This window comes from Cetorhinus maximus, chromosome 23 (genome assembly GCF_964194155.1).
Source record: "Cetorhinus maximus chromosome 23, sCetMax3.hap1.1, whole genome shotgun sequence".
Classification (NCBI taxonomy): Eukaryota; Metazoa; Chordata; class Chondrichthyes; order Lamniformes; family Cetorhinidae; genus Cetorhinus; species Cetorhinus maximus.
Genome location: NC_135901.1, coordinates 20,274,695 through 20,289,875, shown reverse-complemented (window position 1 = coordinate 20,289,875; position 15,181 = coordinate 20,274,695). Strand labels below are relative to the sequence as shown.

The 15,181-nt window shown below is 44.9% G+C and overlaps 4 protein-coding genes across 4 annotated transcripts in view; all 4 read left to right on the top strand.

Moving 5' to 3' along the window:
- Nucleotides 1-4,075, top strand: part of LOC144697403 (uncharacterized) — a 35,945-nt gene extending 31,870 nt beyond the window's left edge. Inside the window, exon 4 of the mRNA XM_078569381.1 lies at nt 1,063-4,075. Coding sequence (XP_078425507.1) covers nt 1,063-1,682 — 620 coding nt within the window. The 3' untranslated portion in view covers nt 1,683-4,075. The remainder of the gene's footprint in view (nt 1-1,062) is intronic.
- Nucleotides 1-15,181, top strand: part of LOC144697337 (uncharacterized) — a 290,314-nt gene that overhangs the window by 169,014 nt on the left and 106,119 nt on the right. The window lies entirely within an intron of this gene.
- Nucleotides 1-15,181, top strand: part of LOC144697059 (uncharacterized) — a 395,607-nt gene that overhangs the window by 361,325 nt on the left and 19,101 nt on the right. The window lies entirely within an intron of this gene.
- Nucleotides 10,822-15,181, top strand: part of LOC144697249 (uncharacterized) — a 51,745-nt gene continuing 47,385 nt past the window's right edge. The window contains exon 1 of the mRNA XM_078569179.1: nt 10,822-10,871. The gene's annotated coding sequence lies outside the window, so the exon portion shown is untranslated. The remainder of the gene's footprint in view (nt 10,872-15,181) is intronic.

The window sequence follows — 15,181 nt, the reverse complement described above, 5'->3', positions numbered from 1 at the left end:
AATTATTTATATTTTTGTAATAAAGTACTATAACTACGTTATATATTTCCAGTCAGAGAGACATTACAGTACAGAAGGATTCCATTCAACAACTTGAGTCCATGTTAACTCTCTGGAGAGAAATCTAGTCAGACCATTACCCCTCTATATCCCTTGTTCCTACAAGTTTATTTCCTTCAAGCGTCCATCCAATTTCATTGTGAAATCCTTGATAATCTCTGCTTCCACCATCCTCGTAGGCAGCGAGTTCCAGATCATGACCACTCGCTGCCAAAGGAAACTTCTTCCTCACATTCCCCCTGTATCTCTAATCAAGTGATACAATCCTCTATATCACTCACATTTTTAGTCCATATTATAGACATCTATAGAGGCTAGCAGCCTGCATGAAGATTTTCAGGTCTCTGTGTTCAGGACAGGAATGCAATGAGCATGAATCTGTAAATCAGCATGAATTTCAGGAGAATTGGGAGGGTGTATATTAGGTACAGCAGAGTGAGAGTATAGGGAGAGTGTGTGGGATGGAGATTTACAGCCTTTGGGTAATGAGAGGGGAAAGAATGTTCCATAGAAATTAGAATTGCCTGTTCTGAATTTCTAACCTGTACTGACAGTGATGACTTTGTAAACTCCTTTTGCAGGATATTAGAAGTGGATGACTTGCAGAGAGAAATCTCCAATGAAACATCATGTCCAGATCTGACAGAGTCACTAAATTCATCAGACGTGAATTTCATCAGTGTTTGAATCTAGAAGGAAAAATGTTTGTCTGCTTTGTCTGCTTCAAAACGTTTTAAACATCAGGGTGACTGGAAAAGCACCAAGATACACACATCCACACACCTCAGTGAGAGTGTTCTAGTGCACTGACTGTGGAAGCTTAAACCAGTTATACAGCCTGAAAGAACATCGCACCATTCAGACGGGAGAGACCATACACCTGTTCTGTGTCTGGATGAGGCTTCAACTGATCTTCTAACCTGGAGAGACACAAGAATACCCACATCCTGGAGAAACCATGGAAATGTCTGGACTGTGGGAAGGGATTCCCCTCCCCATCTGCGCTGGAAACTCATCAACGCATTCACACTGGAGAGAAGCCATTCACATGCCCAATGTGTGGGAAGGGATTCACTCAGTCATCCCACTTGCTGACACACCAGCGAGTTCACAGTGGGGAGAGGCCATTCACCTGCCCTGAGTGTGGGAAAGAATTCAGTGATTCATCCACCTTGCGGAAGCACCAGCGAGTTCACGCTGGGAAGAGACCATTCACCTGCTCTGATTGTGGGAAAGGATTCATTCAGTCATCACATCTGGTGACACACCGGCAGGTTCACACGGGGGAGAGGTTGTTCACCTGCTCCATGTGTGGAATGGGATTCACTCAGTCATCTCACCTGCTGAGACACCAGCGAGTTCACACCGGGGAGAGGCCATTCACCTGCTCTGACTGTGGGAAGGAATTCACTCAGGTATCCAATCTGCTGAGACACCAGCGAGTTCACACCGGAGAGAAGCCTTTCACCTGCTCTGAGTGTGGGAAGGGATTCAGTGATTCATCCAGCCTGCAGACACACCGGCGAGTTCACAGCAGGGAGAGGCCCTTCATCTGCTCTGACTGTGGGAAGGGATTCACTCAGGTATCCAACTTGCTGAGACACCAGCGAGTTCACAAGTAGTTACAGGGGTTAGATTCTGCTGTTATTGCTGCTGTAAATCACATCCTGAACTGAACAATGTTCACTCTGACAGTTGGTGAAGTGGGAGGGTCGGAGGGTCTCTTTCTGCTGGACTGGCCGTTCTCACAACTTTGCTCCCAGTGGGCTGAAGCTCTTTGAGCCTGGGAGCACACATTTCCACTGAAATGATCTGCAAAAGCAGATGAAGGACATTTATTTTATCCTGGATAGTAAATAGTTTTCTGCCCACCACTACAGGTAGATCTAAAATATATACATTTGTCTCTGTTCCATTGAGTCTACAGCACAGGCCAGGCCAGTGGGCACAATTGGTCTATGTCATTATTTATGTTCCACATGAGCCTCCACCCGCTCCTCTTCATCTCCCCCATCAGCATATCCTTCTATCCCTTTCTCCCTCATGTATGTATCTAGCTTCCCCTTAAATATATTCATGCTATTCACCTCAACCACTCACTGTGTTAGTGAGTTCCACATTCTCATCACTCGCTGGGTAAAGAGAAAAGCAGCCCCAGCCTTTCTTGAAGGTTAAATGTTCTCAGTTCTGGTATTATTCCTGTGAATCTTTGTTGCCTCTTCTCCAGTGCCTTTATTTCCTTTTTCTAAATGGAGATCACAAATGTTGACAGTCCTCCCAGTGTAGTCTAACCATGGTTCTAAACAAGTTAAACATAACCTCCCTGCTTTTCAATTCTATCCCTCTGGAAAGGAACCCTATATATAGGCCCCACACTTTAGGAAAGATGTGAAGTTCTGAGAGAGGGTGCAGAGGAGATTTACGAGAACGGCACCAAGGATGAGGGACTTCAGTTCAATGGAGAGACTGGAGTTCCAGATTGTTCCACTTACTGTGTAAAAATATTCCTCCTCACATTCCCCCTGCATATCTTTCCCAAAACCTTAAACCTGTGTCCCGTCATCTTTGCACCACCAGCTAATGGGAACAGGTTTTCTTCATCCACCTTATCTAAATCCATTATAAACTTTATAAACACGTCTATCAAATCTCCCCTCAATCTCCTTTGCTCCGAGGAGAACAACCCAGCTTCTCCAACCTAACCTTGTCGATAAAATCCCTCATCCCTGGAACCATTCTGGTAAAACTCCTCCACACCCTCTCAAGGCCCCTCACATCCTTCCTAAAGTGTGGTGACCAGATCTGGACTCAATACCCTAGTTGTGGCCTAACCAGAACTTTATAAAGGGTCAGAATAACTTCCCTGCTTTTGTTCTCAATACCTCAATTCCTGAAGCCCAAGATCCCATTTACTTTGCTAATTCCTCTCTCACTCTGTCCTGCCACCTTCAATGATCACTGCACATGAACCCCCAGGTCCCTCTGTCCCTGCTCACTCTTTAGAACTGTGCCGTTAAGCCTATGTTGCTTCTCCCTAATCCTTCTGCCAAATCACATCACCTCACACTTCCCTGTATTAAATTCCATCTGCCACCAAGGGAGATTTAAGTGTTAAACTAAACATACAGAGAAGAGGAGGCACTGCATTCTTTAATATAACACCCACAATTGAAGATGACCCCCCCCCTCCCTTTTAAATGCACACGAGGTTAATAGGGCACAGAAGGAGGCTGTTCGGCCCATCATGCTCATGCTGGCCCTTTTGGAAGAGCTATCCAAATAATCCCGTAGCCCTGACATTTTCTTTTCCTTACGAGAATCTGTCCAATTCCCTTTTGAAGGATACAGTTGAATTTGCTTCCAGCAGGTTTTCAAGCAGTGAATTCCAAATCACAACAACTCGCTGCGTGTTTAAAATAATTTTGGATGTATTGTGTTTAGATTTTCAGAAAGGATTTGAAAAGGTGTTACAGAAGAGGATATAATACAAAATTAGGTTTTAATCTACATTAATGATTTAGATGAGAGCTCTGAGTGTAATGTGTCCAAGTTTGCTGACAATTAAAAAATGACTTACATTCCTGCAGGGCCTTTCACCACCACAGGATCCCCAAAGTGCTTTACAGCCAATGAAGTGCTTTCTGAATTGAAGCCTTTGTTGTAGGAAACGCAGCAGCCAATTTGTGCAGAGCAAGATCCCTCAAACCTCTGAGAGAGCAGACAGCGCCCTCAGTTTAACATCTCGTTCAATAGATGGCATCTCCAACACAGTGCGACACTCCCTCAGTGCTGGCACTAGGAACATGGGCTTTGATTTTGGTGCTCAGGTCCCTGGGGTTGGATTTGGTCCCACAACCTTCCGACTCAGAGGTGAGAGTCCTGCACACTGAACCACGGCTGACACTATAGACAGCGCAAATTAGAAAGAGAAAGTTACTCTTTAAATGCCCCCACACTCTGCCTCCAGTGTCTAAACCTAACAACAAGAATCCCAGTATAAATAACGTGTATTTTACTAACAAATGTATTCTCTCAGTGGGTGGTGAATTTTTGGAATTCTCTGCCCCAGACGGCTGCGCGGGGTCAGCTGTTCAGTATGACTGAGATCGATAGATTTCTACATCTTAAAAACATCAAGGGACACAAGGATAGTGCAGGGAAATGGTGTTGAAGTAGAAGATGAGCCATTGAATATATTGAATGGTGGAATGGGCTTGAAGGGCTGAATGGCCTGCTCCTGCTCCTATTTCTTATGTTCTTAAATGTTGAAGTGTTGGTTTGGAGCCGTAGGTTTCGACTTCCCATTTGAGCCTCTGACACCTCTCTGTCTCTCTACTGCTCGTGCCAATGACAGCCAGGCGACAGAGCTGAGGTCAAAATGTAAATGAGAATGACGGGGCCTGGGGCCCTGTTGGGAAACAGCCGTGGGCATCGTACTAATAGAGAGACAGGGAGGTGCTGGAGGACTGACTGGGGAATGAACCTCCAACCAACTGGGGCATGTGAGGGTGAAACCGGGGTTGATGGTGACACAACCCCTTGTTGGACCTGGAATCAGGAGCAAGAAAAACCATAGTTTATGGTTGAGCTTTGTGTAAGCTTCCTGACCGTGATGGCACATACAACAGTTAACCAGGCAAGATGTTGTGATCAGGCTTTAGAAACATACCCTGTGTAGACTAGTTCTCCGAAGCTGTGGGCTTGTTAGCTGGGGCAGTGAAACTCGGCGTTCAACAGCCACAGTGACCTCTAATATTGGACACTGGGTACAACCCTGTTGTATACAAAGCAGACCTATCTGATGCTGGGTTATTGTGATGGAATTGAATCAATTAATGGTCAGATTAACTCTATCAGTTAATAACATTGATTCAAGCAGTGTTTACTCTGTTAATCTGTTCATAAAATGGTGTTAGTTAATGCATGTCTGTGTCTGGTCTTAATTTCATTACTTGTTTTTGTTACTATCCAAGTACAGTGGAGAGAAAGACAGAGTTAACATTTCAAGTCCATATGACTCTTCTTCAGAGTCAGAAGAAGGGTCATACAGACTCAAAACGTTAACTCTGTCTTTCTTTCCACAGATGCTGTCAGACCTGCTGAGTTTTTCCAGCACTTTTTGTTTTTGTTTCAGATTTCCAGCATCTGCAGTATTTTATCTTTATCTGATCCAAGTACAGTGTTTACTCTGTTAATCTGTTCATAAAATGGTGTTAGTTAATGCATATCTGTATCTGGATTCAATTTCGTTACTTATTTTATGTTACAGGCTGGGGTCTCAGTCTCGATCTCCTCTCTCTCTCTCCCTCACCCTATGTTCCTCTCTGTGCACTGATTGGCGTCTCGGTCTCCTCTCTCTCTTGCTCTCTTTTTCTCTCACCTTTTGTTTCTCTCTGTACACTGATTGGGGTCTCGCTCAACCCTTGTTACTGTCAATATAAATCCTCATTTAAAAAGGCATGAATTAACCAAGGACTGTCACCAGTATGGATTTGTTCAGGGAAAGTCATGTCTGACTAAATCGACTGAATTTTTTGCGGATGTGACAAGGAAGGTTGATGGGGTTAGTGCATTTGAAGTAATCTTTTATGGATTTTAGAAAGGCTTTTGATAAGGTCCTACATATAAGATTAGTCAGTGAATTAAACACTCATGGGATCCAAGGGTAAGTAGCAAGTTCGACCCAATATTGGCTCAGTGACAGGAAACAAAGGATAATGGTCTGCAGATATTTTTGTGAGTGGAAGGCTGTTTCCAGTGGTGTTACACAGGTAACAGTATCAGGTCCTTTGCTGTTCATGGTACAGATCAATGATTTAGACTTAAACGTAGGGGTTATGATTCAGAAGTTTGCAGATGAGGCACAAATTGACCGTGGGTTTGATAGTGAGGAAGAAAGCTTTAGGCTGAATGGACTGGTCAGATGGACAGTAAAGTGACAAATGGAATTCAATCCGGGGAAATGTGAGGTAATGAATTTGGGGAAGGCTAACAAGGCAAGGGAATACACAATAAATGGTAGGATACTGAGAAGTATAGAGGGACCTTGAAGGGTATGGCTACAGATCCCTAAAGGTAGCAGCACAGGGTGATGTTGAGGTGAATAACATAGATACATTTAAGGGGAAGCTGGATAAACACACGGTGGAGCAATGAACAGAAGGATACGCTGATCAAGTTAGATGGGAGCAGGATCAAATGAAGTATAAGTACTGGCATGGATCTGTTGGGTTGAATGGCCTGTTTCTGTGCTGTATATTCAATGTAATTTAGCCTGGTATTGCCTTCAACTCTGATATAGCCCATCCTGAGTTAAAGAGAAATAGTTTTACTCACAAAAGACCATTTCAGCTCATTGTTTCCAGCTATTGTCCAATCAATGCCTCTTGTCAGTCACATGTCCAGGTGAGGAGCCAAGGCATTCAATTCAGCTACCATCATCTTGTGTGATTTGTCGCAATATGTCTTGGAAGATCAGAATTTTAGCAAATGGACTGAAATTATTTAAATTTACTGGGTCCCAATTATTTCCTGAACCAATTATTACTTTTCAGCCAGTCTTATTCAAATTGGAAAGTTCATTCAGGACAAAGCAGACTATTGGATTGTCACCCCATCCACCACCTTAAATATTTACTCCCTCCAGCACCAACATACAGTGGCTGCAATGTGTACCATCTACAAATGCTCCACAGCGACTTTCCAAGTTTGCTTCAACAGCATCTTCCAATCCCACAGCCTAGAATGACAAGGGCAACAGACACATGGGAACACCAGCACTTGCAATTCTCCTGTGAGTGACACACCATCCTGACTTGGAACTATATTGCTTAGGGTGTGTATGAAAACCCATTCAGCTCAAATTCTGTGTGTATGCAAACCTCTTTGCTCAGGGTCTGTGCAAACAGAATGGAACGAGGGCTTCGCTGGCTGGGCCAGCATTTATTGTCCATCCCTAGTTGCCCTTGAGAAGGTGGTGGTGAGCTGCCTTCTTGAACCACTGCAGTTCATGTGGTGTAGGTACACCCACAGTGCTGTTAGGAAGGGAATTAAAGGATTTTGATCCAGCAACAGTGAAGGAACGGCGATATATTTCCAAGTCAGGATGGTGAGTGACTTGGAGGGGAACTTCCAGGTGGTGGTTTTCCCATCTATTTGCTGTCCTTGTCCTTCTAGATGGTAGTGGTCGTGGGTTTGGAAGGTGCTGTTGAAGGAGCCTTGGTGAATTCCTGTGGTGCATCTTGTAGATGGTACACACTGCTGCTACTGCGCGTTGGTGGTGGAGGGAGTGAATGTTTGTGGATGTGGTGCCAATCAAGCGGGCTACTTTTGTCCTGGATGGTGTCAAGCTTCTTGAGTGTTATGGGAGCGGCACTCATCCAGGCAAGTGGGACGTATTCCATCACACTCCTGACTTGTGCCTTGTAATTGGTGAACAGGCTTTGGGGAGTCAGGTGGTGGGTTACTCATCACACTATTTCTAGCCTCTGACTTTCTCTTGTAGCCATAGTATTTATATGGCTAGGCCAGTTCAGTTTCTGGTCAATGGTAACCCCCAGAATGTTGATAGTGGGGGGTTTAGTGATGATAATGCCATTGAACATCAAGGGGCGATGGTTGGATTCTCTCCTGTTGGAGATGGTCATTGCCTGACATTTCTGTGGCACGAATGTTACTTGTCACTTGTCAGCCCAAGCCTAGATATTGTCCAGGCCTTGCTACATTTGGACATGGACTACCCGTGTATGTACACAAACCCCTTTAGAACAGAGACCCTGTGTATCCTGGCCCCTTTTAGCTCAGTATCCCCTTGTTCAGCCCGTCCTGCTGGATCCTGGGCAGGTTTCTATTTGACCATTTCCTGATCTTTAGCCAATATCCTCTGGTCCCTAGCTATGTCAATATTTCTAAATATGCACTGTTTGTACATTAAGATCCCGAGCTGAAACTTGGGATTGGCTTACATGTTAAAAATGCCTCATCTCAACCTAAGTTACAAATGCTGAAACGCCTAATCTTAGAAATAAGTATTTAATTGGCTGAAGGTTGGGAGATGTTAGGCTTTATCGCAAGAGGATTTGAGTGCAGGAGTAGTGAAGTCTTGCTCCAATTGTATAGGAGCTTGGTTAGAGCGCATCTGGAGTACTGAGTGCAGTTTTGGTCCCCTTACCTCAGAAAGGATATTATTGCTGTCGGGGGAGTGCAACAAAGGTTCTCCAGCCTTGTTTTGGGGATGGCAGGATTGTCTTATGAAGAGAGACTAGGCAACCTTGGCCAAAATTCTCTAGAGTTTCGAAGAATGAGAGGTGATCTCATTGAAACCTACAAAATACTGAAAGAAATAGACAGGGTCGATGCAGGTAAGATGTTTCCCCTGGTCGGGGAGCCTAGAACCAGGGGACACAATTTCAAAATAAGGAGAAGCCACTTAAGACCAAGATGAGGAGAAATTTCTTTATTCAGAGAGGGGGAATCTTTGGAATTCTCGACCCCGAAGGGCTATGGAAGCTCAGTCATTGAGTATGTTGAAGGTAGAGATTGATAGATTTCTGATTAACAATAACGTAAAGGGTTATGGGGACAGTGTAAGTAAAAGGCATCAAAGCATTCGATAAACCATGATCATACTGAATGACAGAGCAGGCTCGACGGGCTTAATGGCCTTCTCCTGTTCCATTGTTCCTATGTTCCTGTGTTGTATGAGGCAAGTTCTTCACACAGAATGTACAGCACAGAACCAGGCTATTCAGTCTATGTCATTTGTACTGGACACAAACTTCCTCCCACTTTACTTCAGCAAATCCCACCTTTCTTCCTCAAGTGTTTATGCAGCTTCCCCTTACACACATCTATGATATTCACCTCAATCACTCTGTGCGGTAGCCAGTCCCACATTCTCACCACTCTCTGGGTGCAGAAGTTTATTTTCTTAACACTCTTTATGCCCCTTTTAATTGTTGCCTATTTTCTCAGCTCAATCTGCTGATCCTGGAATGGGGCAAATGACAGGGAAAGGATGAGGCCACTGACACTTCACATCACTTCCCCGAACACCATGCCTCAGTCAGCCTCATACTCTTGCCTCTGAGTCTGAACGTCGTGGGTTTGAGTCCCCACTCCACAGACTCAAGTCCCCCAAAACCTTGGGCTGACACTCTTTCAGTCTTCAGATGCCAGGTTCCAAAGCTCTGCAGTTCCCTCCCTTAACCCCTTCACTTTCCCTCCTCTTTTAAGACTCTTCTTAAAACCTACCTTTTCATCTCTCAGTGACATCAAGGACTTGACAAACTGTTTGTCCAAAACAAAGCTGATTTATTTGACATTACCAGAATATTAAACTCCAGCCCAGTTATAGGGATTAATAACAGCAGCAACAGACCCCAACTGTTAGAATGAATATGGTTCAATCCTGGATGTGATTAACAGCAGCAAGAACAGCAGAATCTAACCCCTGCAGTCAAACATGAAGTCACTAGTGTGTCAGAAGGTGGGATGAGCGAGCGAATCCCTTCCCACAAGTGGAATTCTTAAACAGCCATAGCCTGGTGTAAGATCATTGGTGTGCCAACAGGCTGGAAGATTGGCTGGATTCCTTCCCATACATGGAACTTTTAAAGGGCCTCTCCCTGGAGTGAACTCACTGGTGTGCCAGCAGGTTGACTGACACAATGAATCTCTTCCCACAGATGAAGCAGATGGATCTACCCCTGTGTGTGCACACTGGTGGGTATCAAGTTCAGTGAGTGAACTTCCCACCGACAGAGCATATGAATGGCCTCAACCCACTGTGGCTGCACGCTTTCACAAAATCTCATCTACTGTCATGATTATATAATTCATCACCAGTCTGGTAACAGTTGGCCATCATCAGCTTGGATGATCAATTTAAGCCTCACACTGATATCTGAAACCTTTCCCACAGACAGAATAGACAAACGTTTCTCCTTCCACATTCAAGGGCCGATGATCGTCAGGACCTGATGAATCGAGTGACTATATCAGATTTTCATGTTATGTTTGGTTTGTGGTTGCTGTCTGCAAATCCTCCCTACTAATCGCCTGTAAAAGGAGATTGCAAAAATACATTACTGTGAGCGAGGAGTAGAAATCCAGAACTGTCAATTTTAGTTGTCATGGAACATCCTTCTCCCTCGCAAATGACAAATCTCTGTCCCCCCACACACTCCCTTCTCCCTATTGATTGTAACCTTAATTCATCCAATTATCCTCCTCCTGCTTTTCTACCAATTCTCCTCCCCAGAAGGTGCTGACTCTCAGGTTCAGTTTCACACTCACTTATTGTCTTTCACAATATGTCACCCAGGTGTTTCAAATCTTCGTTGAAGAAGAGCCATATTGGACTCAAAATGTTAACTCTGTTTCTCTCTCCACACATGTGGCCAGGCCTTGTGATTGTCTCCAAGATTTTCAATTTTTATTTTAGTCAAATCTTTACGCCTGAAGCTGACAAACTATTTGAACAGACTGAGGTCACTGCGCCCTCCACTCCCATTTTTCATCCCAGTCCCAGGAGTTTGGAAGCTGAGCTCTGGATGAGTAATGGCGGCTGCAGCCCCCACAAGTCCTCGCGCTGGGGAAACAGCTTAATCCATCGAGCGGACGGGCGACCCGGGACCGCGCATGTCTAACGGAGAGGGAAAATGCGCATGTGCCAGGGAGAGCCCATCCCACGTTCTTGCTGCGGTTCGGTCCGGAAGAACTCTGGTCCTCCAGCCAATCAGAGCGCGTACTTTGTGACACTGAAGATTGAGCTTCACACAACCTGAAACTTCCTCCTGTGTCCATCATCTGTGAGTAAAACACTTTCTTTCCTTCCTCTTTCCATTTCTTTTCTAATTCTGGGGGTAAATTGTTGACTTGCAGGAACTGAAGGGAAGGGAAGTGAATCCTGGGAGGGTGCAGATTCTGGAAAGGTTGGCCCAGGTCTCTCTCTTAACGACATTGACATCCTTTGCTCCCTCAGCTTGACACATTTATTTGTCTGGCAAAAAGGATGGTCTCTTTCTTAATGTTCACAATTAAAGGGATGTTTTCCCCAGGAGATAGCTGGCATTTAAGGGAACGTAAGTTAATATAGGACAAAAATATGTCTAGTGTTGTTATATGTTACTTAGGTGATATATTATTTATGGTAATAAAGAAAATTTACAACATTTTATTGCTTTCTAATATAGTACTGTAGCTACGTTATATATTTCCAACCGCTGAGTCATCACAACATCAAAGGAATCCAAAAGGCAACTCGAGTCCATGCTGGCTCTCTGTGGAGCAATCCAGTCATTCCTTTTCCCCTCTATATCCCCAGAACCCTGCAAGTTTATTTCCTTCAAGTCTTTATCCAATTTCATTTTGAATCATTTGATCGTCCCTACTTCCACCAGCCTCGTAGGCAGCGAGTTCCAGGCCACGACAGCTGACTGCCTAAATAAAGTTCTTCCTCACATTCTCTCTTTATCTCTAATCAAGTAATGAAGTCCTCTATATTACACACATTTTTAGTCCAGTAATATGGACAGAGGCTAGCAGCCTGCATGAAGATTTTCATGTGAGCATGGATTTTTCGATCAGCATGTATCATCACCTTCAGGAAAATTGGGAGGCTGATTATTAGGTACAGCAGAGTGAGAACGGAGGGAGAGTGTGTGGGACAGAGATTTACAGCTTTTAGCAATGAGAGAGGAAAGAATGTTCCATAGAAACTAGAATTGTCTGTTCTGAATTTTTATCCTATACTGACAGTGATGACTTTTGTAAACTCTTTTGACAGCTGATTAGAAGGGGAGGATTTGCAGACAGAAACCTCAAATAACATTTCCAGATCTGACGGACACTTGATTCGATGGGACCTGAATATCATCAGCCTCTGAATCTAGATGCAGAAATGTTTGTCTGCTCTCTGTTTCAAAAGATTTTAAACATCAGTGTGACTGGAAAAGCACTGAGCACACACACCCAAGTGAGAGTGTTCCAGTGCACTGACTGTGGAAAGAGCTTTAACCAGTTACACAGCCTGACAAAAAAATCACACCATTCACAGAGGGAAGAAACCATACGTATGTTCTGTGGTAGAAGAGACTTTAACTGATTGTTAAGCCTGGAAGAGACACAAGGATACCGGCACCATGGAGAAACCGTGGAAATGTGGGGACTGTGGGAAAGGGTTCAGTTTCCCATCCCAGCTGGAAACACATCGCCGCATTCACACTGGGGAAAGGCCGTTCACCTGTTCTCAGTGTGGGAAGGGATTCACTCAGTTATCCACGCTGCAGGAACACCAACAGATTCACACCGGGGAGAGGCCTTTCACCTGCTTTGAATGTGGAAAGGGATTCACTCATTCATCCGCCCTGCGGCGACACCAGCGAGTTCACACTGGGGAGAGGCCATATACCTGTTCTGAGTGTGGGAAGGGATTCATTAATTCATTTGCCCTGCGCAAGCACCAGCAAGTTCACACTGGGGAGAGACCGTTCACCTGCTCTGAGTGTGGGAAGGGATTCACTCGGTCATCTCACCTGCTGAAACACCAGTGAGTTCACACTGGGGAGAGGCCGTTCACCTGCTCTGTATGTGGGAAGGGATTCAATGAATCATCCACCCTGCAGAATCACTGGGCAGTTCACATCGGAGAGAGGCAATTCATCTGCCCCGTGTGTGTAAAGGGATTCACTCAGTTATCGAGCCTGTTGCGACACCAGCAAGCTTACACTGGGGAAAGGCCATTCACCTACTCCGAGTGTGGGAAGGGTTTCACTCAGTCAAGCAGTCCGCTGACACACCAGCGAGTTCACACTGGAGAGAGGCCGTTCACCTGCAGTGAGTGTGGGAAGGGATTCACTGATTCATCGAGCCTGTGGAAGCACCGGCGAGTTCACACCGGAGAGAGGCCATTCATCTGCTCTGTGTGTGGAAAGGGTTTCACTGAGTCGTCCAGCCTGCGCACACACCAACGAGTTCACTCTGGAGAGAGACCATTCACCTGCACTGCGTGTGGGAAGGGATTCACTGATTCACCCAGCCTGGAGAAACACCGTCGAGTTCACACCGAGGATAGATGCCCTTCACCTACTCTGAGTGTTGGTAGGGATTCACTGATTTGTTGAACTTGCTGAGACACCATGGCTGTCACACCAATTGGTGACCTTTTAGATGCTCTGACTGTGGGTGTTAGTTGTATCAACTCAGTTTAAGTGTCTACACGTGGAGGGCATTGATTAGATGGTTGCATGAGTGTCTGGAAAGAGAAACTTACTGACATAGAGTGGAGTGAAGTCAGGAGGTATATATCTGTAATGTTTCACTCTGTGAACAAATATATACAAGTAAAGATTTGCACCTGTTTCTTCCTTCGCCTTGAGGCTGTCAGGATTATAACATGGTAACTGAGAATGCTTGTCTAATGATGTAGGTTGGAGATTTAAGGAAAATAAAATTTCAGACAGAAGTTACAATCCGAGTAGCTTTTGTGAGAAATGGCTGAAAGCAAGTGGGAATTGTCAGCATCTGATTACCCGCTGATGTTCTCAGAGTCTGGACCATACGACCAGTGGAAGAATGAAGTGGATATGTGGACATGGGTTACGTCCCCACCAAGGAGAAAACAAGGTATGGCCTTGGCATTGTCACTTGTCAAATCAGAAGCAGAGTATTTTGTGAGCTGGATGCCTGTCAGTTGGATACTGAGGAAGGTTTGGATCTTCTATTAGAGTTCGTTGATGAGATTTACAAGAAAGATGATCTAGTGGATTCCTATGAAGCATAGTCAGACTTTGATATATTTTGAAATCAGATGGTTCCATGGAGGAACAGATCATGGACAGATTGTATAAAAGATTGAAGAAATTCAATTTACACATGCCCGGTTCAATGTTAGCATTTAAATTGCTGGATTGTGCTGAGGTGTCACATATGGACGAGCTTTTGATTCTAACTGAGTTTTAGTTCTCAGAGAGAGACTCCCTGTTGGATCAGATGTGAGATGTGTGCTGCCTTCAAAAAATTCCCAGGAAGCAGTCATTTCCGGAAGCCTCGATGGAACAAATCGAACATTCTGCAGTGTCGCAACGATTAGAGGACCTAATGATTGCCGCCTTTTGAGATGGTCCAGATACTGGACGCAGGCGTCAGTGCAATGCAGGGGTGAGAAATGAATTCCGATTGTAGGATCAAGGAATTCCACCCTTTTAATTTCTTTTTCCAAGTTCTACCTCCTCAGAGGTGGTCCCGCCCGCCCAGCTGCCTTGCGTTCCCGGCCATATGTGATCTCAGAACTGTCCCTGTGCATTGTGACCTTCACACACCACATTCAATCCCTCCATCCTCACCCGGCAGCTGGCGATCCAGCACCACACCTGACACACAGTTAATAAATTGCACAGGGTGGGGGGTGGGGGGGGGGGGGGGGGGAGTGGGTTGGGTTGGTGGAGGGGCAGAGAGGAAGGCTCCGAGCTTCAGATTTAAAGAGACAAAAGCTGAGAGAACAGCTTGCAAGAGGCAAGAATGCCCAAAGAACGGCTGAAGGTCTGTAACTCTTTACTATGGGCCTGTGAAGTAGTGGTTGATGGCTGAGTCAATGAGAGAAAGTGCATGGAAGACAGTTTGAATGCATGTGGTGACCCAGGGGAGAGGATCATTGGAAGAAGAGTTCAAAACCTTGGAGGTGGACCCCAGCAGAAGGCGTCTGAGAGAAAGTGTTGGTTTAGGAGAAGATTCCAAAGCGAGTTCTTGGAAAGTGAGATTGGAAACCTTCACGTGAAAGACGGAGTTCAGTAAGGCTGTTTGTCTCACGTGTAACAAGCGTCTGGGGGGAGTTGATGAGAAATCCATAGCATCTGTCTGGGGTGGCATCTGTCACTTGGTTTCAGAGCGTGGTGTGTCTGACCAGAGGTTGCCAATTGGTTTACATGGACTGTACTTACTGTGAACATTAGAGTATTAGATAGCTTTTGAAGCTTATGTTATCGTTACAAATCTGGCTATATCTGTAAATGTATAGTTGTGGGTGAAGGAGTATTGTAATATAGTTCATCTTTTCTTGTTAAATAAATGTTTTATTCTTTTGTTCCATGTTCATTAGCTGACTTCAGTGACTCTGTTCAGT